General features: G+C 41.0%; 1 protein-coding gene across 2 annotated transcripts in view; it reads right to left on the bottom strand.

Annotated features, from left to right (window-relative positions):
- The window catches only part of crebbpb (CREB binding protein b), a 31,001-nt gene extending 12,778 nt beyond the window's left edge, over window positions 1-18,223 (bottom strand). For both annotated transcript variants that reach the window (XM_061027309.1, XM_061027310.1), the window contains exons 1-8: window positions 17,347-18,223; window positions 8,219-8,823; window positions 5,901-6,068; window positions 2,942-3,194; window positions 1,954-2,067; window positions 618-857; window positions 399-498; window positions 47-184 (exon numbers count right to left, since the gene is read on the bottom strand). In XM_061027309.1, the coding sequence (XP_060883292.1) occupies window positions 47-184; window positions 399-498; window positions 618-857; window positions 1,954-2,067; window positions 2,942-3,194; window positions 5,901-6,068; window positions 8,219-8,823; window positions 17,347-17,431 (1,703 nt within the window). In that variant the 5' untranslated portion in view covers window positions 17,432-18,223. The remainder of the gene's footprint in view (window positions 1-46; window positions 185-398; window positions 499-617; window positions 858-1,953; window positions 2,068-2,941; window positions 3,195-5,900; window positions 6,069-8,218; window positions 8,824-17,346) is intronic.
- Between the last annotated feature and the right edge of the window lie 1,241 nt (window positions 18,224-19,464).

Raw genomic sequence — 19,464 nt, 5'->3', positions numbered from 1 at the left:
TCCAAAATGGGTAATTCATAGTTATTCTTTTCAATGTTGGACTCACAGTTTGTGCACCAGGTGGGTGCGAAGGTCCTGAGTGACGTGTTCATGCCAGGCCTTTCTTACTCCTGAAGCAGAGAGAGGGGTAGCAGCGGGCAGGTTTCCCATGCCTCCCGCTACAGACCCATCCGGCATCAGCTGACTATAAGATCGAGAGACAAAAGAAACTATAATGCAAGTTCAAAATATTTATTGATAATTTCTGAAAAAAAATCATAATAATAACAACAATAACATGAAGAGTTCATCTTTTATAGTGAAAAAAAAATGCATTATTTGAGCAGGGCATAAAAAAACAGGTGCTTTGATAGCAGTGGCATCAACTTTTATGAAATGTTAAGCAGGAGAATGCTCACTTGTTCAGTGTGGATGGTAGAGAGGAGTCAGAGTGCATGCCAGACGGGTCTGAAGAGGGGACACCCATGCCTCCTGCCATCTGGTTCATCTGATTAGTGCCTGTTAAAACCCACATTGTCATTTACAAGGGTTTATAAGAAAATGGCTTAGCAACAGATTGATGGTGTTTCCAACACGTGTACATAATCCTCTAAAGTGAAGTCCCATCTATTCCTTACCTAGTGGGTTTAAATTCCGTAGCTGCTGGTGCCCCTGGGGGTTTTGCTGTCCAGGACCCTGACCCTGGACCTGAGCAGGGGACTGGTTCCCATACGGCAGGCCGAGGGCAGCATAAGCCCTCTGCATGGAGCTGGGATCGATGTTTGTGGCAGCACTGTTGATGGCTGTGGCACTGGGTTGGCCTGGACCCACTGAACTGATGGCGTTCTGCATGCCAGCCCCAGGGGAACTCAGCATGGCTAGACAGAGAATATGATAAAGAAACAAACAGTTTGGCATTATAAAGCATGTAATTAATACACTTTAATAGTCGAGAAGTAAGTGCTGGCTGTCATGTCTTTGTATCCTTTAAAAAAATCTGAAGAAGACATATACATTACATATAAATGACAGTATAAAAGAGGACCGATGGCTATATAATGAATTATTTATTTAATGATCTTCTTTTAAGTGACGTAAAATCAAAAGCACAATACTCAACTTGGTAACAGGAGGTAAGGCGTCAGTCATTCATATCATAACATTTTACATTCTTGTCATAGATGATGATGTGATTCAAAACAAAAAATGTGATATTCTTTTTATTCCCTACACTTTAACACTTTTATGAAATAATATGGTCTATAGGCTAACATAACATTTTAGCCATAACAGAGATTTGAGGGATACGATGCATTTAAGGACACTGAAAGTAACAAGTTTTTAAAAAAATTCTATTAGTGAATAGGATTTTTTTTTTACATGAAATAACAGTAAATGATAAAACTGTGTTTGTTCATGTAAAGAAAAAATAATCCAATCTCTATGCAAAAAAGAACATCTTCTTGAGGAGGCCTTCATCTCAAATCTCTGCACTACTCCCTGCTGTGTTGATTGCTGACAGAGAGCATGCTGCCTCTGTGGGGGATTTAAATCCGTCACATGCCCTTTTAACCAATCAGAGAGCTTTCTGTCCCTAGACCCTGCCCCCACTAATAGCAGCGACATGGAGCTCCTCCCCTGGGTGTCACATTACAGGCCCAGCCTTTCTGGAGGAATCCATTCACTGTGGGAGCACTTGCAGTCGGCGAGCCAGCACAGAGCTGTGGCGGGGAGACATGACCTGCAGGTGGCACTACTTCATACCACACGCACCGACTCCAGGCTGCTGTTGAGGGACAGCTGCTCTGCCGAACAGCTTACGAGGTATACAATATTTCTATCGCTTAAAATGATCAAAACCATAAAGGTATTTTACAGCCATCATTAATTACTTCTTAATGTGCATTTTCTATATGGTTTTGTAAATATTTAAAAGAGAAGACAGACTGCTGGAGTAAGTCCACAGTTACTCACGTTGCTGGTTCCTCTTGTCACTTGCATTCTTCAAAGGCAGGCAGACTGGACAGTCGTGCCGCGTACAGTTCTTCCAATGGGAGATGATCTGTCTGGAGGATGCACAGTGAGCCACTGAAGAGAAATAAAAACAAAAAATTGAGGATTGGTAAGTAATTAAGTAGTGCCCAGCATTTAAAAATGTTTTAGGAACTGCAAGACTGAAATGAGTAAAATGATTGATTGAACTGCTCCAGTACAATGTGCAAATAGCCATGTAAAAAGCAATTATACATGTTGTAAAACCATAAAGGCATCCTAGCATTTACTTAAAGCATATAAACAGTATAAATATTACAGCTCAAAGTTCATCAACCTCAGGTGACCTTACTACCAACAGCTGGTAGAGGAAAGCTGTTTGCCGCCAGGTATTAGAAGCAAAAGGATCACAACCAACAAAAACATCAAATTTATGAGAGAATGAAGTCATGTCACAGGGGCATTTTCAGGAAGAGCTTTACATTGTGCAAAAACTATTTTACATCATTGACTAATTCAGCATCATACCGTTTCTATTAACATGGTCAAGAAGGCTTATATTGTATCAATGCTGTTTGATCACAGTAAGTCCTGTCGTATTTGTGCTTGGGGAGCAACAAATAAGAAATAATGGAATAATGGAAAGTGTTTCTTTGGAATGAGCTGGACATACAAAAGTCTTCACCACCATTTACCTGTTGTGTCTGTGGTATGTCAAGCTGATGACACTTTACCCACATTACAGGCTTTGGTTATGGTTGCTCACAGCACAGGCTATGCAGCTTACACTGTTACTGTATTTAGTAGATTCTATCATTGAGTAGTGGACTAAACATGATAGTCCGTTTGCACATGAACAAAGCTGTTTAACACCTTGTGGTCATGCTTCAACAGGAGTGAGTCAGAAGTTCTTTTTTTTTTTTTAAATTTCAGCTAGTTTTATAATACAGGGCTCAAAACGTTCACTCACCCTGGCAGGACTTGCCAGCCTGGCAGTGGGTCATGTGATTGAGGACGTTCTTCATGGTGCGGCAGTGGGGCAGAGTGCAGGCCCTCACCTCCCCGTTGGCCTGTTCCCGCCGCTGGCACTTGTGTGCATGGAGCAACAGGACCAGCTGCTGCTGAATGAGTTTACGCTTCTCAGGATCGGCCGTTGGGCCCGCTGACACACCACCAGCTCCAGAGACCATGCCCACCGAGGCTACCTGCTGCTGCATCTGGGACTGCAAAAGAGTTAAAACACAGACAGGTTAGAGACCGATCACAATGCCAGACTTCTCTGATTTCAAACTTAAAGTCTAACTTACATTTCAGAGTAATTCAAATGTCCGACTTTGCTTATCTTAAGACCTGCTGCCGTTTGGGGCATATCAAGAAGTTTATGATTGCTGAGGGCTGTATTCATCAAGTTCACAAGACTCCACAAGCAGACTTTCTGCAGACCTCCAGAGTATGCTTAGAGGGTACACTTCATTACAATTCATTGATTTAATAAGAATTCAGTGATTTAATTAGCAAACAACTTCTTGCAAAATGGATGTCTAGATTTCTTGTTAGCAGCCACAAATATACATTTTTAATTTAAGTAAAACCATTTCATTCTTAAAATGTTGCTTGAATCTTGCAGCCAGCACAACATCACACACTTGAGGCGATAATGATGATTGAGTCAGAGTGCATAGTTCTGAAGTCCAGTAGGGCTCACAATAAAGAACAAGGGGTGGATATTTAGATTTGACCAATGTATCAGAAAATATCTTGATATTTAGAGGGAGCTTAGAGATGTGGGAAAGGAAAGGGAGAAATGAAAATGAAGAAGACAGGTCAGCAGAGAAAAGGCAAGGGAAGTGGTTTAGAAAAAACTCAAGAAAGAGGGAATGAATCAACGTCAAATAAAAGGCAACTTGTAATCCAAGAAAAAAATACTGCAAAGCACTATTAGAAATCCAGGGTCTGACATTTGATGCCTTGTTAAAGCCATTTCCTGTTCCTCGTGTAGATTTGCATTTTACTGAGCTCTGTTTACTTTGTTCCTTGAAAAAAATCTAACTGTGGCCTTTAGAGTAAATACACAACAATATCAGAGACGAGCCTCGAGAAAATGTGTTGCATGTAATGCAATTTTCATTTTAACTTTTGATTTGCAAAGCATGGAAGCAAAGTACGGTACATACTATATACAGTGCTTGTAGCAATTTCTTATCAGACAAGCAAAGTGTGTGGGCTGCATGAAGTGTAGGATTGTCTGGAGGGAGAGATAGGAAGGTATACTAACTTTTTTTATACAAGAATTTATAACCGTACAATTAGTTAACCTGTCACATTACCAGGGCTGACAGCCTTCAGTCGGTTGGTCAATTGATTGGTTGAGCTCTCGTCTGACCAAAATCTCATTGGTCAGATAATTGAACACGCTTCTTAATAAGATAAGCTTAATCCATTAGACCGCTATGCAGGGGTAGGAGGGAGGTCGGATGTATTTGATTTTCGAGTGATATTGTGTTATAAAACAACATTGATTATGAATAAAATTATATAAATAAATCGTACTTATATCTCTCTGATTTATGAATCATGTGGTTTAATAGACACAAAGGCAAAACAGCAGCCAGCGAGGCGCGTTGCTCCGCCCCCAATTGTAATTTTTTTTTTTTTTTTTTAAACTCTACCTCACTGTGTTTGCTGATAAAATTAACACATATAGCATAATACGCTATGCAGCTGCTCACAACCTTAATGATTCAATGTTTTCCACACAGACGATACTTGGGCGGTCTGCCCAGGTATACTAACAGCTGCCCAGGTATATTTCCCAACCTTTTTTATCCACGAGACGGAGAGAGAGAGAGAGATAGTACTTTCCCGATTGATGTGCAACGTCAAGCTTCTTATGTCTTCGTTTTAATATTTTTTCTGCAGCTGCAGGTCATGTTATTCTGCACTCTAAGGGCCTGATTCACAAAACCAGTGTTTCCCTCACATAGAAGATACCTGGACAGGCCACCCAAGTTAATTTATGACCGCCAAAATATATTTCCAACCTGTTCTTATTTATTTTATATTTATTAATAAAATTGCCACGCGCACAGAGGGGAGAGAGAGAGCAGGTGTGCGCAAGGACCTCACTGAGCGCACAGAATTTTAAACTGCCTGAGCCCTTGGCGGTTCCATGCAACATAACAAAACTCCAGTTTTTAAAAAATGTCCTCTCTACTCCTGCGGAGGGATAAGATGCAGCAAAACCAAGAGAGCACAATCACATCAGCAGAGAGAGAGAGAGAGGGTCCACTGTTCGTATACCCCTCTTGTAAATGCACCGGTTGAGGAGCCTTGCTCCTGTCCAAACTGAAGCATTGCATAGCTTCGTTTTAATAATGTTAATGTACAGCTGCTAGCTGCTGATGCTGTGCTGAACTCCTATAAATAACGGAATGTCCAGTGAAACTTTTCAAAATGCGAGGCCTAGTCATCGTGTTTGTTTCTGTGCGCGTGCGTGGATAAGATGAGCAGATTCAAGTTGTTTGGTGAAAAACACATTTGATATAAATACAAACCTAAAAGTAAATACACCCTCAGATAAGAGTGAAAAAAACAACATTGTGTGCTGTTACTCTGATCACACAGCAGGTAGTGTATGGACACATTAGACTTCTCTTCAAACGTTAAGGAAGGACAAAGTGTTAGGCTCAAGTGTGGGCAGAATCCCTTACTTTCGTTATGTGCAGTGTTGATGGTTAAGAATGAAGGAAAGGCCTTTAAAATGACATGACAATGTTTCTTTAGGACTTCTATGAAAACTCTAATTAAGGCCTAAAAGAAAAGATGGTTTGCATGTTTATATTGCTGCAGACACTGAAAAGAAAAAAGAAAATATTTAACACTAAACATTTGTAATATGTCTCTTGTTTTAGTTTTTGATTGACACCCACCATGTTTGGCACACTCCCAGCTCCCTTCAGGTCAGCAGGGAATTGGGGCAGGTTGTTGGAAAGGGCTGTCTTGTTCTGGAGTTGTTGAGCATTGACCCCCGCTGCCCCCATCTGCTGAACCCCAGCCTGGCCGTACTGCTGGCCAAATGGAGCTCCTGACATCCCCATCTACAGTGGACGATCGGGGCAGAGGGTGGTAAGACAATTAGCATGTAATAATGCATACCAGCAAAGCAGGGCGACCCGTATCCTCTGCAGTGTTTTAAAACACATTTATGTTTATTTAACTTTCATTTTACCAAGAAAGAAAACTCATTGAGATTTAAAATCTATTTTCAAAGAGTATCCTGGCCAAGACAGGCAGCAGCACAATTAACAGAGTTTCACACAAACAACGAGCAGCCAAACATACTAATACAAAAATACATCAATAGACACAAATAACAAATCTGAACAGCAAATGTTTGTCAAAATCATCCACAAACACACAAGGGAGAACATCTACAGCCAGATGTGTCTGCCTCCAAGTCATTTAACATCCTCTTAAAGCCCTGACACACCAAGGAGACCGTTGGCCGTTGGTCCTAGTTGGACAGTGAGAGGTCGTCCCCTCTTGAGACCCGTCTCCCTTTTTTTGGCCGCTTTGACATGTTGAATCGGCATTGGCGGTCAGTGAGATGAATCTCTCTGATTGGCTGTTAATTTTATCTCCAGCTCTCGACACAGGTTCTGGAAAGCCCCTTGAGCATGCCTCTGTAGTATCCATGCTTTCAACCATTAGCACAGTTTCACCTTATTTGTCGCCTCTTCTTTTCTTTTTCCACTAAAAGACCAAGGGCTGACAATGCCAGCGCCATTTTCAACTTCTGATCAGACATTATTCTTGGAACAGAACAACTTTTACAATTCACACACATGAAGGTGGAAATCAGTATGAGGTGAGGCAGAGAAAAAAATCAGACATGTCACACAACACTATGCTCAAATGCTTCTGTCAAAGTTTACACTTAAGCAAAGTAAAACTCAAAAAGATTAAAAAAAATAATAATGAACATCCACTGAACCGATATGGTTACTATAAAGTACAAAAAGCTGTCTAGTCCAAACAAAAATAAGAAAGGTTATTGTTAGCCTACTTCTTTGGTCCTCAAAAGTTATGATTCCCTGTCTTTCTGATGGCCCTCAGCATGTATTTGTCTTCTTCCTTTGCTTGCCTTTCTCTACAGTCCGCTTTGCTGCAGAGGTTCCCCACTGCAAACAGCGCTCAGGCAGACAGAGCAAGCCCAGCCCAGCAGAGAGAGAGAGAGAGAGAAACAGGAGGAATACGCACACAGAGAAAGACCAGCTTGCCCAACAGCTGAGCAGAGCACTGCGCTGCTGCCTGCCCCTCCCCCTTCGCTGCAAAGAATCACACAGATGCTTGCCGGCTGCCTCCCTCCCATTCACAAATGAGCCGGGCCTCATCCTCCTCTGTCACACTGGTTCTCTCACTTGAACTGCACTCAAAGCAGAGGAGAGAACCAGGCGGCAAGACAGTACTGCAACACATAGAGGCTCCAGAGCTTCCCCTCATCTGGCCATGTCGTCTTGTGTTCCTTCCCCTCTACCCTTCTTCCCCAAACCTGACAGCAGCGCACAGACCTGCTTCTCCTAACATGATTTACAGCTCAATTATCAAAAGGCAAAGGCCAACAGAGACATGCAAGACAGTGTGACAGGTAGAAGAAGAAGGAAACAGTTGTGAGAATGACGGACAATAAATGCTAAACAGTGGAAAATAAATCAGAAAGGCCCTTATTAATCTGTTCAACCTTTCCTAAGTTCAAGACAATATGTAGAATTTTTACATTAAAACATATAAATTAAATAAGAATTCACTGAACCTATGTTAGATATGTTTTTGTTGTTGAGTTTAAATTACCTCAATTATCTCCAAAAATTGTCAAAGCCAGAAAAATCCCAAATTTTAAAGTTGTAACGGGATGTGTTTGGTCGCAGCGACCACCATGACAGACTAAGACATGTTTATCGTTGCCATGGAAACGTGGGATGTTACATCAGCGACCACTACACAACGAAGCGGGAACTGCTACTTCCTCATGTCTGTTTCGTTTGTTGTTTATAAAAAACGTACCATCCCAACTTGAATATTTTCTATATTTGTAAATGTAACATACAGTATATGCTGCCCTCTGATGTACAGTAGTCAGTATTTTATATGCTGAAAAAGATCATAATCTTTCATGCTCTCTGCACATCTTGTGCTTTGGTGAGAAAAAAAAAACTGGTACCTTGTTGGACTATTTTTTTTGACTCACCTTATTCATGTTTCCTTGTTGAGCATTTAACACGTGTGCTCCCAACTGTGGCCCTCCTTGTGTGAGTGTCTCTGCTAGCACACTGCTTCCAACACCAGGTCCAGCCCCCTGCATGCCTTGGCCCTGGTACTGCATGCCAGGCCCAGGTCTACCCCGGCCTGCAGGTCCCAGAGCCCCATTCATCACTTGTCCTGCTTGGCCCATGACCCCGTGCCCCTGCCCACTGTTCAGCATGGCCTGGTTGAATCCCATGCCTCCATTGCCTTGTCCAACTGATGCACCTCCTTTCTGGGCCTGGGGAGACTGGTGATTGGTAGCACCTGGCCCCAGTGGGCTTTTACCAAGCACAGCACCCAGTTGGCTTCCCACCATGCCTCCCTGTTGAGGGTTGGCAGAATTTAGACCACCTCCCAAGATGGAGGAACTTCCTGTTCGCAGAAGCTCAGAAAGCTGCTTGTGTTTGGCAGCGGCATCTGGGATGATGGAGTTGAGACCAGGACCCCCTCCTCCTGGTATGCCGTTGGAGGACATTCCCATTCCCAAGTCTCCAGTGGGAATGAGCTCATCTGGAAGATCGTTTTCCAGGTCAAACAGGGACACAAGGTCTAAGGAAGAGAGAAAGAGAAATAAGAATTAAGCACACATCATTGACACGCACCATTTATAAATGAACAGCAGAACAAGCTGCTGACCACTAAACAGAAAATAATGTATTTGTTTCAAGTGAGAATTAGAAGGTTTTTTTAATTAAAGTTAGGACATGACTTAAACAAGAACCAAGATAATCCCAAATAGGGCGAGTTACACCAACCTGAGCCAAAAGGTGGCTCCAAGCATTACTTTTGGTCAAATTGATTTGCTTTCTGATTTCCATTTATAAAAGCAATCATGGTCATTGTCATCAATTTCAATGTTTCTAAAGTTTTTGTGGCCAAAATAATCTGAGCAGTACAACCTTAATTATTTGAAAAACATTTGTCATGTAAAACTAAATCAGGGACTACCAACCATGATATTAAACAAGCTAATAAGCACACAAATGAATTTCTGATAGAGCGCAACGACATAGCAAAAGATTGACATTCAAAATTCAGATTATTATTATGTGAAGATGATCTTTTTGTACAACTATTTTAATTGAATGAAAAAAAGGAAATTATAAAAAAAATCATAATGATGGGACAGGCATTACACTTGGCCATAAGCCATCTGGATAATATTCTTCTAACAGAAGATCAAAATGCCAAAATATAATTAACAAATGAACCTGTCATACAACCAAATATCACATGTAAAATCGAGTTTCTAAATGTAAAATTTTGCATCATTGGAGGTTCACAGATGATTGTCTTATCGGCAGCACCACTTAGTGCTGTCAATGCAGATGTCTGTGTATAGAGACGGCTCGTCAGGCCAATGGGCCATAGTCGCTACTTTTTCTCTCTACATGGACTCTTTTCCAACAGAAAACCAAAACCAGCTAAATGATGACCGACAAACTACTTGAAACGTGCCATTGAAACCTAAATGCCCCCTACACAAAAAACTTGACCCTCACCAACAAATTCTACATTTACATGTAGATCTGTTTATAGAGGCTGCATGTACACTAAAGCAGTTGAGTCCCTGTTGCAAAAGGGTTGCAGTTAACTGAGAGCTGTGCAGAAAAAGTAAACACAAGTACTAAACTCAATACAAACAGAAAATGAATTTAACATTTATGAAGGTCACAGTCCAAATCACACGTCTATGGCAGGGTGCTTCACATGCAGGTGCAAGTGTGCCTGTGTATGGCATCGCTACAGCCACACCCCTACAAAAGCCAAGCCGCAGACGTCTGAATTATTGAGGTTGGACAGAAACGTTACCTCTTATCATTGATTTACAGTGGCAATTAATGGGAGCTTAGATATTTCAGGCTACAGAGGGAATTCCTGAGCATTTAGTGCATTAGATTAAAGCAACAAGTCTCAGAACAACAACAGAAATGCATGTTATTTTTGGGGAGAGAGAGGGGGGAATGACAGGCGGGATGGGAGCCACAGGTGGGATTCGAACCAGGGGTACCCACTTGCATGAGTATAGCCTCCATACATGGGATGTGCGCACTAACCACAACGCTACCGGCGCTCCCTGACAGTGCAATATTAAGAGCAGGCACACGTTCGAGCGATATGATCCAAACCACAACAATTTTAGAGGAACGAATGTAGAAGACCCAAAATATAGCTGAAGGAGAAAAAAGCCTTCAGTATGGTGATTTCTTTCAAAAGTCTGAGACAAAAGTACATGATCATATAGCAAGAAATCACATGTCACTTAGCGACAGCAGAAGGATCCATCGACCAACCGTTCCCAACACTTGAGTCACACAGCTCTCACCTGAATAAGACATTGCTGCTGCTGCTGCTTGTAATTTACGCTCAGCTTTACACAGCCACATGAAAATCTTCAATTAGCCTCTTCAGTCTGGGAAGTAATAACCGGCCATGCAACAGACTGTTACTGAGGCACAGAGAGCTGAGATGGAGGTAGAAAGAGCAAAACGCTACTCCTCTGTCTCCCAAGAAAGAAGAAGCTGAGCTTCTACGACATCATGGCAATGCTAAAGACTTTGGCACAGACATGATGTCTTTTGACGGAAAACACTGCAAGCCATTGGCAGTAAAAAAATTTAGCCACAATAGTTGAATATTATACACTTTGTTATAATCACTCAACTGCCAATTTCACATTCGGTCACATTCGCTCATGAAACAAGGATCATTCAAAACAGCTCTATGGAGATTATCAATGTCTAACTTTACAGAGATCTGTCTTTTTTCTCCAAATAAATCATGACTCATAACCTATCTTGGGAAAAAAAAAATCAACTTATTAATACTTTTAATGCAATTCTGAAGACAAGTCGTACTTTTAAATCCATCTCCTTTAGGCTTGGGCGGTAATACTGTATCCCACGGCATGCAGGTGGGCAGTCAGTGTGTGTGCCTTCTGTGTTCTGTATAGTGAACGGGCATCTGTAATATTGTTGTAATGTCATTATAATGCAGCAGAAATGAGTGGGGAAAAAGGATAGATCAAGTCATATCATAGAATAAATTGTTATAACTCAGATTGAACATCAAGTCATTTTAAAATATATCTATCTGATATATCTGTGAGCGTGAATTAAAGAGGTTTTTAGAACGAGTACTAACGGCATTCTTTTTTGCATGTGTACATTTATTGTATAGTTATTATCTGCCTTATTGAAGATATGGCATCCTCCTTCAGTTTGTCCCAAATCATCTTGCATTAAGTTTTGTTTTAAATTCTTTTTAGGAGGTTAAAAAGCTTTGTGAAATTGGGGGGTTAAGTTGAATTTATACCTTTATCAACAGAGTAGTAAGTAAGACAAAAAGAGCCATTAAAAACAGAGCTACTTAATTTCATATTAAAGTGGGTTAGCAAAGACCTCAGCCGTTGTCCACTCAGTTGAATTGCAGTTTATTTGTCAAACTTTTAATATGGCTCTTTTTACACAGCGCTGTGATGACTTCAAGATGTGCAAAATTAGTGGCACACTACACTTGTAAAGCTGGCGTTACAGTCATTTGCTGCACAGTGTTTATGAGAACCACATCCAATCAAAGAAAATGGCATGGAATATGGGCAGGGCTTCACAAGCAGAGGGCAAAGTAAAAAAAAATAAGGTTTTATCCAATCATGCACACAGATAGTATCTGAATTTATGAAAAAGCATACAGCTATGTTTCAGAGGGTTGGAAGAATGCAAAGTTTAGGAGCAGAGGGCTACAGGACAGAACTGGTTTGGGCTGCAGATTGGTTTGCATCTAGCACCAATCACCTTTCTGCTATTTAAAACAGCACACACTGAGGTGAAAAGCTAGCCAGCAGATCCAGGCGACCGTCTCTCCAAGGCTAGTTCTGTGGCAAAAACATTCCTGGTTATTTAATTTGACAAATCCTGACTATTTGAGCACTATCCTCTTAAAGGGGTCATATTCTGCTTTTTCTGGTTTTATATGTCCTTTAGTGTGTTTTCCATGTGTCCTGTGTATGTTTAGGCACATCTATGTGCAAAAATTAAAAGTCTGGGGCACGCTGGTGGCGCAATGGTTAGGGCGCGCGCCCCATGTATTGAGGCTGTCGTCTCAAGTGGGCGGCCCGGGCTCGCATCCCGCCTGTGGCCTCTCTCCCGCATGTCGTTCCCCACTCTCTCTCCCTGGTTTCCGACTCTGTCCACTGTCCTGTCTCTCCATTAAAGGTACAAAAAGCCCAAAAAAAAATCTTAAAAAAAAAAAAAAAAAAAAAAAATTCCAAGTCTGCGGAAACGCGGCTTCTCCTACGTCCTCCTGTTAGCTGTAGCATTAGCTGCATGTAACGCTCGGCTCTAGCCCCCCTGGGAAAAAAATTGCCAGTGTGACGTCTTGTCAGTGTGAGATCACTGATCTAAGACCATTGGCTCGTTGTGGCAAGCCCAGCAGCTCATGTTGCACGCCCATTAACTTCTGTAGCACGCCCACGATATGCCGTAGCACAGTAGTGCTAAGGTGCTAATGTTTTTGCTCCCCTCGGAGCAAAAGTGGCTGCGTTCCTAATATGGTAAAAGGGGCATGACATTTCCGAGAACCATGCTGAGCAACTGACCAATTACGGCAGACAGGTCGACCAATCAGATCAGACTTGGCACACGTGGGGACTCTGAACGTGGGCACTTCAGAGCCTTAGAGAGAGAGTCAGAAGTGAGCCGGTGCATGGAGCGGCAGTACATAAAAACAGACACTTCTTTAAAACTTTACCTATTGTGAACATACTTTAGTAGGTACATAGATTAAATATACGAACCCCAAAAAGGGCATAATATGACCTCTTTAAGGACAGAGGCCTGAAGAAACATGTCGCTACTTAAGAGAAAGAATGTGTGACTTTTTCAATCAGTAGATGCCGCCCTTGAGCCCCAACATTAAACCAAAACAAACTGCTGTTTGGCGACACCTCCACTATTCTGAAGCCTCCGCTTTCCTCCAGCAGTACACCGCCAAGCCCTCTCGCAATGCATTGTTGTGTTAGCAGGCTAATGTTAGCACCCTTTGGCTAACTCCTCAAATTGCACATACACTGACACAGAATGACCGTGATCTAAACACTAACAAGACATCTAAATAAGCAGCGAGTGGGCTATGTTATTCTTCTTTTCTCTAGTCCTGGACTAAAACAGCTTTATACGCAGGGCCGTCCAGTCCACGTAAACATGATGTAAACACGGCTACGACAACCGTACAGCTGGCGGGACTCATGCTTCTCACTCATTGTAAATGTCTCTCTGAGTCATGACTGTTTACAGAGGATAAACTTGATTTCTGCAATATTTATGTGTAAAATGTCACACCTTCTTCCTTTAAGATTAACTTTAGAATTCAGATTATTATGATGCTAAAATGTTTGTTTCATGTAGTCTTAGGCTATGGTCATGATCATCATCATGCTTTTAACATCATGTCTTGCCTCAGGAGACCCCCTGCCCCCTCTTCCAACAGGGACACTATCCCGCTGTGAGGGGCATATGTGAACAACCAGATCAGCAGCATTTCCAAGGAAGTTCCCCTAAAATTCTCTAGATATTTTCAGGAGTGCATAACAGAAAAAGGTAACAGTCACAGTTTTTAATAGGACTGGAGCCACATTGTTTTCGATTGTTTCCATCTTTTCCAAATTAACAGTAAAACCAGTAAAGATATGAAAGTCACTGTCTCTCCAACATTTGAACAGAGACAGGATATCAGGCTTTAAGCTGAGATGCTTCTTACATATGCTCAGATTGTTTCTCTCGGTGTTAAGCACGTTTTATAGATATCAATCAATCAATTTTTATTTGTATAACATCAACTCATAAGTGTTATCTCGAGACACATTACAAAAAGCAGGTAAAAGACCTCATTCATGTTCATGATTGCAATATTTTGCTAATTCTGACACAGTGACAAATCTTTCCATTCATCCATCGTTGTACTTGGGTAATTATTATTACCTCTCCTGAGGTAATAAGTGATGTAAAAAAACAACGCGGAAGTAGCGGACGAACACAATAATGACAATATTTGCATTTAGATCAATGCTACGCGTAGTCCAACGGAATGACAACATCAACAAAAGAGCGGAGAACAACATACTTGCGAACACAAAACGTAATGCAACCGTTTAATTACGTTCAGGGAGATCGTAATGGTCGCGTGCAGAAGTAACAGTATAGAAACTTCACTCCCCCTCCTATTGGCACGAGGTGAATTCTCCGGAGAATATACTGCTGCGTTCTCACATCAGCCCACTCGGACTTGCTGGGGAAAACATTTCAAGAGATTTCTGCAAGTGTGACAGCCCTGATAGATGCTCATAGGGGTTGGTGATCATGAACACAGGCCAGACAGAGGAGAAGAAAGAACGTTGGTTTGGTAAGCTCTAGGGTTGGAGAGTGGCTGCCTATTTCATACGTCTGGTGCTGACACGCCCACTCAGCCATACAAATGAAAACAAGCCTGACACTGGTCTGTGGCCCCAGGTGCAAACACACACTGACACAAGACTAGAAGACCATAAAAAACTGTCACACATTAACATTAACTTAAAAAAACAGACTGCTAATCTTTGGTTTTGAGCAAGAGCTGTGTGCCGATTAAGTGTGCATCGTCACAAAACTGGTTTGTGGAAAAATGTTAAACTTATACGCAAGTTATATTCAGTTTCTTTATAAATTTGTACTCTACACACCGATTCAGGGTTCCCTTTCATTCAGTGAGTCCTTATTCAAATGAAAGGAAACAAGCTAATTTAAGGGTGCACACAAAAGGAGGAGATAGGAACAGGGCTGCTAGCTACAGGTTCCTCACAGACCTGCCTCTGAATTTTCTCAGAATTAGGGTTTTTTTAAGTGTAGAAAAAAAAGACAGGGCTTATCCTCCCATCGGCAGCCTGGCACTTAAAATCTTCTCAGTGTACTTAAGACCTTGAGCTGCACCCCGGACTTCAAAGAGAGGAGGTCTACAAGAGACACTGTGCAATGTCTCACTAAATACATGCGTTTGTGTGCGTGTCAACTGAGACTGAGAGGGGTTCTGGCAGCAGTGGGGGAGGAGACTCAGTGTCAGGCTTCTTTATTGCCCAGCGAAAGCTCCTGTCACCCCTCTGAGAAGATGAGCTACCTTGGCTGAGGACCCGAGGACCGTCAACCTGCCTAGATAATACACCCAAACACAGAAGAGGAGACAGACCAAACAAAGAAGCTCCACTCTTCTTAGCTGTTTGCAAAAGGTTGACAGATGTTTCCCATCTCGGCTGTGATTCAAAATTAAGCAACTGCGCCATTCTTTATAAACTCTCAAAACTATAAAAGTTTGGTGCAATCCCAAAACTGAAATCATGGACATAAGATGTGCTCAATACCTGAAGTCCTTTGGTACTGCAAGAAAATGACCAACAAATCTATGTTCAGTTCTCAGCAAGAATACACATAGAACGACATGACGGCTGCTGAATGGACCACTGATAAAGACACATCCATGATTTTACTTCTAGCCCTTAGTGTTGTGAAAATGATGCCCAACAGTTGTCATCACTTTTCCATCTCTCTCTTTCATTTTTTTAATAAGTCTTTCAGTCAAAATGAAGTTTTAGCAAAGTAGAGGAGGCTTAATATGGAATTTTCCTCCACTAGACCAATAAAGATTATGTGATTGCCGGAAAAAAAATTAAATTGGTAAAACAGGTATTTTGATAATTAATAATATTTTGATTAAATGCCAACAGTCGCCCGGAGCCTGTTACTTCATTTTGTGCTTTTCTCTCAATGGAAGCTGCACATTGTTGGGTTTTTGACTATGCACGCTGCAATAAAAGCGTGCATGAATCTGCATGTCACAACAACATGTTACACATAGTCACATATGATGTATGTGGATGGATGGGTATGTGAGTGTGTATTGATACCTGGATTGTAGTAGTTATCCAATTCTTCATATATTTATGCATTTTTTACTTTTTTTTGTATCGTCATCTTCTTTGTCGATTCTTGTAACTGAGTGCTTGTAACATGTACAACACTGATGTTACTGGTGTATGAAGGAAACATTACAATGTAAATGCAGGAAAATAGAAGATTGTCAGCACACTGTCCTGTTTATTGTTGTTCACCAGAACAATAAAAACAAGCGGTTCATATGTTCAGCCACATTTCAGTTAACAGCGATTTTGGACTACTCAGACACTTAACTCCATCTTTCCTCTGACATATTTAATCATTTATTTCATGCATGTGAATGTAGAGGCCACTTTTTAGACAGCATAATCAGCTCTACCACAACAAAGTCCTAGTGACACTACATACGTGACAGGCGAGGTCCAGGTTAGACAAGTCCTGCAGAAGTTTGAAGTATTGGTAGGTTTTGGTGAAACCTCAAATGTGTCACATTTGACGCCTAGTTCAGCACATTTCTATTACTCCAGTTTTTTAAACTGTCAGCACAGAAGTTGAATAAAGTTTCTTCCAAGATAACATTAACCTTTCAAGTATCTTGTTGAATGAAAGAGGGGTTGAACCCTTCAGTGGCAGGATGACCTAGTGGTGAATGAGAGTGTCTTTCTATCAGACACAACACTGGTGCAAGTGCTCCTGCTGTCAAGAGTCTCCACTGACCCAATCCAACTTCATGGATACAGAGAAGACATGCTCAAGATAATGGGATCACAAAAATGTATCATGTCTAGAGCTAACAAATAAGTAGGTGTGTGTGTGTGTGGGGGGGGGGGGAGCTTATTAAGACAGCACCAGACTCCTGCAGATCTACTGTCAACATTTTATTCTGCTGTTAGGTGTGTTATAAGCAGCGTTGATATAAGTTTTTAACCAGAGCTCATTCTTTGTACAGTTTGATAGATGTACAGAAACAGTCCTGCAGGGACTTGGTGTACAGTTTGCCTGTGATATATTTGCACAGCACTACTGAGGTGGCCGCTGGGTTAACGTTTCTTCTTCTTTAAGATGCATCCAGTCCTCAATAAGAAGCAGGACTCTACAGTGTGTGACTCATTGCAAGGTAAACCTTCTTGTCAATATTGTGAAACCACGTTACCTGGGCCATCTGATCCTGAGAGAGGTGAATTCAGCTTGGGTCGCTTTGCAGTGGGGGGTCCGACATCCAGCAGATTGTCAGCCATCCTGGACTGGTTGGTAAATTTTGTGAATGGATGATGTTGCACGAAAAAAAATCAGTCTAACTAGTCCGCTTCGAGGTCGTTAAAACGGGCCACTTTCGCAACGTTTCGCAAAAAAAAAAAAAAAAAAGCAGCAATATAAGTGTTTTTTCTTCTCTTGACTGGCAGACTGGCGAAATGTTGCCTGGTGTAAAAGGCTTCAAAAGAAAGGCAACAGCGCCACGCTTCGCCACCGAAGATCACCCCATGATAATCCAACACCCAACACCCACATAATTATCCTCAATAATCGCGTCCAAAAATTATTTCAATTCAAGAAAAATAAATAAAAATCAATTATAAAATATTACACAACGCTTGAGCAAATCCCTTTCTCCGCAGATCGCCGGTTTCGCGTCTGTACAGAATCATTTTTTTCGCAGCCGAAACAAGCGGCCATAAAATCTTCCTCGGGCTTAAATAAAAAGAGCAAAATTCAAAAAATATTTTCTATGAAGTGGATTATTTTTCTGGTCGCTGTCTCCCGGTAAATACAGCGTCAAGAGACGGAGATACGGCGAGAAGCGGCGCTCGGTAAAAGGGAAATCAAATATACAGGGGGCTCTCCGGACGATAAAAACGCATGTTACCATCACATGTTCGCATTAATTGTCATCGGACGAACAAGCACTTCGATTTTCTGGACGAAAAAAGCCGTTTGAGCCCGGTCTGGATCGCTCCGGTCGGTTTTTAAAATTAATGCTCCCCCCGAAATCCCGATTCTGAGCCGCGTCAAGATGGCGGCTGTTGATTCCTCCGATACAAAAAAAAAAAGTTTTTTTTTTCTTCCCAGCTAGACTGTGGGGGGAGGAGGGGGAGGTGTCGCGCTACGACGCCCTGACGTAAACCTGTGTCCAATTGTGCGTCATGTGGACGTACGTAGATTTGCCTCTAGGGAAGGAATAACCCAAAAAGAAAATAAATTACTACAGCAACCTGCTTAAAACTTAACAAACATATAACTGTTATGACTACCCACAGAAAGAGGGGTTCTAAAAATGCGCTTAACTTACAAATAATGCTTGAATTTAATAATTAAACACGGTGCTGTAAAGTAACTGATTAAGTCGTTATAGGTAATACTTGAATACTCAGGTTTAGTGGTATGACCAAATAGATTGTTGCAATTTATTAGTTAAAGTTTGGCATTAAAGAGCTTACGTGCACAACGTAACAAAAAGCAAAATGTAAGGCCTACATTGACAACTGAAGGGGAAGCTTCAGCATCCATACTCTTTTCTATATATTATGCAAACTATGAAATTACCATTAACGCTTAATAACACATAAGCAACATTTTATGATTTTGCATGTTTGAGGAGTATAGCCTATTGAAACTATTTAATCAGAAACAGAATCAGCCTTCTGTGCAAAAACAGTTTACATATTCATGACGTTTATCTTCCTTTTAAGTTTCTCATAATGTATTAACACTGAGTTTCTAGAAAAATGTAGGCTATAGAAAGATAGAAAGATAACACAACAGAAAACAGAAAACTAAACTAAACAAAAAACATGACAATTAAAAAACTGATGTATACATCCAAGTAAAAAAATATGTATATAGAATATGATTAGGGCCTATAGAAGGTTAAAATTATTATCAAAAACACAATGTTAATTTCCTCCATTTATGTAAGAAGCTGGATATATAACATGATGTTTTAGTAAGTTATAACGTTTTTTTTGTATGGAAAAGCTCAGGTTGCAAATGTAAAATTAGGCAAAAATGTAAAATAATATAAATACTTGTGAAAAGTATGAAAGTGCAACACTCAATTAAAAAAAGGATGTAAAAGTTGTTTTGGAAGAGCAGAACTTGAAAAGAAAAAAATTAACAATTAGCAATAGTTAATCAGTTCGCCTCTAAAATTACTTGTCAAAGGTTTTAATGAGAATACAATTGTTTGAAGTCATTTTTAAAGAAAAAATGCCATAGTTCACTGCGTAAATATTTCCTGGTTGCTTTATCGCTAACAGTAAACTAAATGTTTTAT

This window comes from Labrus mixtus, chromosome 20 (assembly GCF_963584025.1).
Source record: "Labrus mixtus chromosome 20, fLabMix1.1, whole genome shotgun sequence".
Lineage (NCBI taxonomy): Eukaryota > Metazoa > Chordata > Actinopteri > Labriformes > Labridae > Labrus > Labrus mixtus.
The sequence above is the reverse complement of the archived record's forward strand: the minus strand, read 5'-3'. Positions and strand labels throughout refer to the sequence as shown.